This window comes from Fulmarus glacialis, unplaced genomic scaffold (genome assembly GCF_000690835.1).
Source record: "Fulmarus glacialis isolate BGI_N327 unplaced genomic scaffold, ASM69083v1 scaffold44115, whole genome shotgun sequence".
Lineage (NCBI taxonomy): Eukaryota > Metazoa > Chordata > Aves > Procellariiformes > Procellariidae > Fulmarus > Fulmarus glacialis.
This window is the reverse complement of record NW_009215789.1, coordinates 28874-36066: the sequence shown is the minus strand read 5'-3', so window position 1 is coordinate 36066 and position 7193 is coordinate 28874. Positions and strand designations below refer to the sequence as shown.

General features: G+C 43.9%; 1 protein-coding gene across 1 annotated transcript in view; it reads left to right on the top strand.

Moving 5' to 3' along the window:
- Positions 1-382: 382 nt before the first annotated feature.
- Positions 383-7193, top strand: part of STAB1 (stabilin 1) — a gene marked incomplete at both ends in the record, with an annotated part of 35625 nt that continues 28814 nt past the window's right edge. Inside the window, 7 exons of the mRNA XM_009579051.1 lie at positions 383-445; positions 1398-1511; positions 1910-1963; positions 3396-3476; positions 3777-3935; positions 4823-4885; positions 6258-6359. Of these exons, the coding sequence (XP_009577346.1) occupies positions 383-445; positions 1398-1511; positions 1910-1963; positions 3396-3476; positions 3777-3935; positions 4823-4885; positions 6258-6359 (636 nt within the window). The remainder of the gene's footprint in view (positions 446-1397; positions 1512-1909; positions 1964-3395; positions 3477-3776; positions 3936-4822; positions 4886-6257; positions 6360-7193) is intronic.

Genomic DNA, 7193 nt, shown 5'->3' with positions numbered 1-7193 from the left:
AACATTCCTCCCCGCATCCAATAAAGGATTTGTATATCGCTGGAAGTAGTGTATCTCTAGTTTTAATGAGAGTGAGCAATTGCCTCTTCATTTAATTTAATCTGCAGATGGGAGTAGGAAAACAGAAGGATGCTCAAGTGCATGGTGCCTTGGAAAATCTGGTTTGTTTTGCATGGGAAGGAGTTTGTGCCTAAGTTACTGCAGGCTCAGTCCTTGCTAGGTCAAGTGGCCAATACAGAGGGTTTGAAGACTTTGAGGATGATGGTTTCCTGTAGATCTTTACAGGCAAACCACAAACATAAACTGACCAAGGGCATCCCAGTATGTGCTCAGACCTCGCTTCAGCCCCAGCCATTTTTTTCCTCTTTGTGTCTTCTTGCAGAAAACCATTGGTGAGATTCTTGCTTCAATGGAGATCTTCAGTAGATTTGAAACTATACTGGAGGTAAGCATGTTTGTGTCTGCCCCAGGAAGGTGTGGCATTGCGGCTGTTGCAAAGCCTGCTGCTGTTTTTGTGGGAATTTTGAGTAACTTTTAAATACATCTCAATGGTTTGGCTTTCTTTCTGGGTGCTTTTTTCTGTGTCATTTTCTATTTTGTGTATTTTACATAAGCAAATGTGACGGAAAAGATCAGAGTTTTCACATCTATACGGAATCTGCCACAAGCAGCAAGCATACATGCCTCTTTCCCATCTGCTTCCCCACCTCCCCTTTCCCTCTCCCCTGGAGAGTTTGTTCTCCAAAGCATGTTTAGTACTTGACTACAGAGAGTGAAGGTTTCATGACTGCCCATGCCAAGCTAGATGGTAGCTACCTGGTTTTGGGGTGCAGATCTCAAATAAAAGCAGTCCTCAGGTTATAAACCCTTGAGGCTGCTGCCCAGGTTTCATTTAGTTAGTATTTTCACTAGGGACAGGCTGATTTTCCTTTTACTGCCATCAGAGTCATCTGGATCTGCTCTAGCATCGCTCACAACAATCTTGGCCTGCCTGTTTTCAGCTCTGTTGGCTGTTAGTTGTTTACAAAACTCACTAACTGCAATTGTGATTATAAACTTGATTCTCTTTTTCTTCTCTTCAGGCAAAAAGATACAGTTTTAGTCTCTGTATATGTACTTGTGTGTTTAAAGCACACAGGGAGCATTAGCCCAGTACTCCCTTGTTCACATTAGCTGCATTCACACCAGTGGCTTCTTTGTCCAAGCTATGTTTTTGTGGCATTTATGCCTCTGTTACATTACATACCTATCCTTGGTGTCCAGTTGCCTCTTGTATACATTCGCGTTTCAGTAGCTCTGCCTCTAGTGGATGGCTTAGAGTTTCCTCTCCCATCCTGATAGACCCCCCTCACTAACTCATGCTAGATCCACAGTGAAATCTTTTATTGTTTTTGCAGAACTGTGGCCTGCCTGCAATACTGGATGGACCAGGCCCCTTTACTGTATTTGTACCCAGCAATGATGGTGTGGATAAGTTGAGAGATGGAAGGCTTATTTATCTTTTCACAGAGGTAAGAGCTCATAGTACTTTAAGACATCCTGAGCTAACTGTGTTGCACTAGGCTGTGCTGGAATGGCTAGTGCAATGTATCTGATGATTGCTGAAAGTTGTTCTTCCCGGAGATGGCTAAACCATGCATCTGTTTCTGTAAGGCTTTGTGAGAGAAGTGAATGCTGATGGAACCTGCAATGAGAAATATGGTTAGCCAGATTGTTTAAATCTGATGTTTGGCTTTCTTTCCTCATCCTGGCTTTGGGTAGGGGAAAATGAAGGAGCTTATTTGCCGAGTGAATTCACTGCTATAGTACATTGGCATTGTCAGTCATTGGTTAAAAAAAACGTAGTTGCCTCCTCTTACTCCTGAGCATTGAAGGGGTATCTAATTTTTATGTTCTCTTCTTTCCTTAGGGCATAAATAAGCTTCAGGAACTTGTGAAACATCATATCTACACTTCAGCAGCGGTAAGGCAGGCAGCTGTAATTCCAGATAATTGGGGTCCTTCAGGCCAGCATGTTATCAACTGTGTTGTTTGACATAGAGGTCAGAGTGTCGATGACTTCAGCTGCTATTTCTTGGACTTCCCCTGGAGGAGCAGAGATATGATTCAGGATCTGATGAGGCAAAATATTTACCATGAAAATGGTTGCCAAAAGGGACAGCTTGTGCTCTTCCATCACGAAACTCTGAGTTTCCTGGGAGTAATGGTGCTCCTTAGTTGGATGGCCTTTACAATGAAAATACTGTCCAGCAGAGTTTGCTGCAGGCAAATGCTCTCTTGTTGTCACTTTAATTTGTTAAACTATTAATTAGGGGTATACCTTAATTATGAACTCTCCAGCCTACAGTTTCCTTAAAACACTAATAGCAGCAACACAAAAGTTATAGCCAAACAAAGAATTGGTCCAAACTCCCTGCTCCTTTTCCTCTCTCTTTGGGCTCCACCAGTGGCTAAAGTTAGAGATGGAGAACTGGTGCAAGTGAGCCTGTGATCTGACCCGCTACTGCCAATTCTCACACCAAAATTGCTGTGTACTATAATGGCCGGGTAAATAAAATCAATACAGTGCATCAACAAGACAATCAACAATTCCCTTATACAATAAACAAGAGAAATGTTTAGAGTTAGACACAAAAACCTGTGGAGGAAGTGAATACTCCATCATTATGGTACAATGTCATGTCCTTCATTAAGAAATGTCAATATTATTCCCATTCTTTACTGAGAAGCAAATGTCAGTCTCTGTGATTTTCCTAATTCCAATAGAGAACATGAGCAGCACTTTGACAAAACAGCAAAATGTAGTTTTGCTTGCAGTTGATTAATAACAACATGGTAACAAAGTGAGCTAATTTTTAATAACCTGTTGAACATAAAAGTAACAATTGTCTTGGTTCTCGGAACTTCTCATTTCTCAAATCATTAAGTTTCTCAGTACTGTAGCTGCGGTTTACATTTTTTCTGCCTTTAGAAATAAGCTTATTTATTAAGTCAAAATATGTTCTGTATTATGCTTCTGGCTGAGCTTTCATTGTTTATTGAATATGTCCTGGAAAATCCCCTTATTAGTCTGACCCTACTTGCAGCTGTATTAGTAAGAGACACTATTAGTGAGACTTGATGTCAGCTGTGCTGAACTGTTACTTACACAAGGAATGAAAACCAAGGGTGCTGCTGCCGGCACCGCTGTGTTTGTGGTATTGCAATTCACACAAAGTCCCGGATTTCCCTCTGACCCATTGTTTGTGTTTAAGGTATTTCTTGAAATGTAAATGTTAAAGTCAAGTCCCCTTTAGAATGTTTTTTAAGTGGCGGGAATCATGGAAGGATTCAGTCAGCTGTACTGAAATGACCCTGCTTTTTCATGGTACTGTCTCCTGGTGTTTTTATTTCAGGTGACTGTAGAGAAACTGATAATGATGCCACACATTGTTACTATGGCTAACCAGATACTTACCATCAACATCAGTGCAGATGTAAGCATGAATCAAAACCCTTTTGGGCAAACCCTCCTGTGCTAGGAGAAAGTCTGGATGTGGTTCTGAAGAATGTGGTTTCAGCCCATCTCTGCTTCCTTCTCTGCTTAAAAAACTAGGTTTAAACGAGGTCATTGAATTAGTTTGCTTCTTATCCAACCTGTGACTCAACTAAGAGGCTTGACCATTTGTGTGGTTGCACTTGGTGTTGTGTACCATCTGTTTCTTGCATTGGCTTTATGTAGTTGATACAGTCTAACGGGCTAAAATGCAGATAAATTATTTGTGTTTCTGCATCAGGGAAGAATTCTGATGGATGAATCAGGGATCCCCTTAAACATGCGAGACATTGTGGCATCAAATGGTATTATTCATACCTTGGATGGCATCTTCATCCCTCCTTCAATAATTCCCATTTTGCCTCACAGATGCAATGAAGAGCAACACAAAATTGTGCTGGTAAGTCAGCTTCTCCTATTCTCATGCTAGCAGTTGCTGTAGACCCCACACTCGCCTGGAGGGACAAAAGTAAGCTGTGCAAATTGCAATTTGGGAAATCTCTCTGAGAAGTCCCCTGATGTGAACTTAGGCAGTATCAGCACCGTCAGCGTTTCTTCTGCTAGCACTGCTTTGCTGGCAATCAGCAAATGTTCCTTGGAGGTTGTTGTTCTTTCCTTGCACCTGTCCTACCTTTGATTCAGAAGTACATTTGCCTTTTCATAAGGCCTTACATGATCTTCTTCACACCATAGTTGCTAACTCAGCTGACAATGCTTTGTTCCCATCACTGTCAGCATTGGTGTCCTGTAGTCTGGATGGGAAGCAGTCATTCAGTAGCAGGGGCTACAAATGCTGTGCGATATTCTCACCTGAACAGTTTTGTATACCTTATTTTAGGTGCTTGCTCTCCAATTTGATCATTGGTAGGTTACTGAAGAAGGAAGATGAGGCCCTGAATAGGCAAGAGGTACCCGATTTGGAGAGACACAGTTAATCCCAAACGGCCAGAGGGTCCACATAACTTGCTGATTTAGTGAGGCCTGCTGCATGGATGCCCAAAGTATTTTCCAGCATAGCTGCGTGTCTAGTGGCTGATAGACTCACAGGGTGGAGACAGACCCCATCTTGCAGTCAGGTGCAAGCATCTCCTCGAGACAAAGGAGTCATTTCATTTAAGTGATAAACTTACCCCGTTTCAGAGTGTGGAAACTCCCTCCTAGGAATGTTTCTGATACATGTTATGATGTTTTGGGTATATACTGGGAGCAGTAGCTCTGTAGCATTCTTGTCGTGGGGAATGGGTTCCTTTGAGAAGTTTAAGTTTTCCCCTCTTGTTTTCTTAACAGGGCTCTTGTGTGGATTGTGAGGCCCTCAACAACAGCATTTGCCCACCTGGCAGCAGAGAAATGGTAAATATTTGTGGTTATTTTGGTAATTTCTTCTTTGCATGATGACATACAGACAGACTGGTAGACAGTTTCTAACCCAAGCCACTTTCAAATAAATAGAGAGCAGGAAAGGCAACTAGTAGAGAGGCTTATTAGAGGATACGTACTTCCCACATATCCATGCTCTGTGATCCCAGATTGTCGCCCACTAACTGCTCTGTGCTATTTCTTATTCTGAAGTCTGTTTGCTGAATCAATGGAGAGAGCTGTGAGACAGTCTGGGCTAAATGAAATTGTAGACTTGCAGCTTTTAGCACTTCTGCTCTGCCTCAGGCAGAGCTTTCCTGCTCACATGCTGAGTCTGCCAGCTCCTCAAGACTGCTAGAACCAAGCCTGATCCCACTAGTGTCATCCAGTACTACCACTGCCTATATCACGGCCAGAGAATCACAACAAGCTTTCTGCACTGCAGAGGGTGAGAAACAATTTGTTCTTGGCCTGTGCTCCGTGTTGATTCAGAGATGAGCAGAACTAGCTGAGGGTGGAGTAAGGAGAAGGAGGCTAGGTGCTGGTGTTTGAGTTATCCCACGCTGAGTTTAGCAGAACAACAAGTTCCAGGAAATCCCCGTGTGTAGGCCAGGCCCAAGATGTTGTTGGTGAAAGCCGGAGAGGTGTTCACCACTGTTAACTGTTGGGTGTCTTCTGAGAGATCTGACTTTCAGGAGAACTCGCTGATGCAGTCTCAGCATGAATGTCTGAAGTAGAGCTCTGCAAAATCACTAGTTGCTCATTTTCCTCTCTGATTGAGGCAGGTGAAGCCAGAATCATCTGGGGCCCAATTCTGCCTGTGTCCAACTCCATGACAGGTCACTAAGCATTGTTCCAAAATTATTTGCAGTCCATTCCCCTCTCTCTCAGTCTCTCTGTCTCACCTCCCTCCCTGTCTGTCTCACCTCCCTCCCTCTTTTTCCTTCCCTCCCTCACTCTCTCATTCTCTCTTACTCCCCTGCTGCCCCACTCTCCCTCTGTCCTGCCTTTCCCCCTCTCTTCTTTCTCTTTCCTCCCCTCTTTCTTACCCTCTGTTTCTCCCCCCGCCCACCCTTTTCTGCTCCCTGTCTCCTCTCCCTACTCTCTCCCCCTCCTCTCATTCTCTCCCTTATCATAGACACTCTTATTAGAACAGAAAGGGCAGCACCTTGGCTCAGGCATGGGGACTGCTGGGAGCAGGAGGAAGCCGCTGTGTACCTTTCATGATAGGCATGCCATAACGGTATCTTGTTCACCTTGGCTCCTCTGTGAACTTCCTCAGCTCAGAGATAGGCATAGTTGCTCTCTGCCGCAGGAAGAGCAGAGGGGAAGATTGCAGTGCTGATGACTTCTTTTGTTTGTACAGGAACCAACGCTTTTCCCAAAAGAATGTGTCTACGTCCATGATCCACAAGGCCTGAATGTCCTGAAGAAGGGGTGCGCGAGGTACTGCAATCAAACCGTCACGGTGAGTGTGATGGAAGACCACATTCCTTTTGAAAGGAGCTCAGTGTTGTTCTTCCTCATTTGTCAAGAAGAGCTCTGACTCCTTGAGCTGAGAGAGAGAGGGCTGGATGGGAGCAAAAGGAAAGCTGTCCCATCCAAAGGGCTGTCCCTAGGACCGTCACGTGAAGTGGCTACCTGCTTTGTCTTTGGCACAGAGAGAACACAGGGTGCCAACCTGCTGCAAACGTTAGGAAGAAGCTCAGTTAAATCTGAGTACAATAAATAAATAAAATAAAGCACGCCGGTTGTGACCAGCCAAGCTGGAGGAAGCCATGAGCAAATGGTTAGTGTCAGCTGTAGCACGTTTTCTCTGAGAGTGCCCTGGTTTTAGCATTTCTCCCAAAGGAAGCTGAGCACAGCGAAAGTGCTGTAAGCTGTAAAGTGATTGCATCCTGTTTATGAAACATTGTCAGATGGTTTGGGAAAGTCACTCTTAGCGAATTTATGGACCTCACGTTTGTCTGCAGCTCCTGAGCTCTCACGGTGCCAACTATATGGAATGATTTGTGGGTGTCTCATTAAATACTGCTGACTTTTTGTCTTGTGATTGTTCTTCTGTTGGTCAGTTGTGACAAGGCCTGCGATCCAGGACTGCTACCTCCCTCCAAAGGAACGCAGTCCTCAGCAAGGATAAAGTAGGAGTGAGTGGGCCAGCACTATTAAAGAAATAAAAGCTCATATAAAACATGGACCCTATTTGTTGAAGTCAGAGAGAGAGCAGACAATAGTGATTTATTCTGAGAAGAATAGGCTGTGAGCAGAAAGAGGGGTATTGTTGAAGAGTAATTTAAGTGCA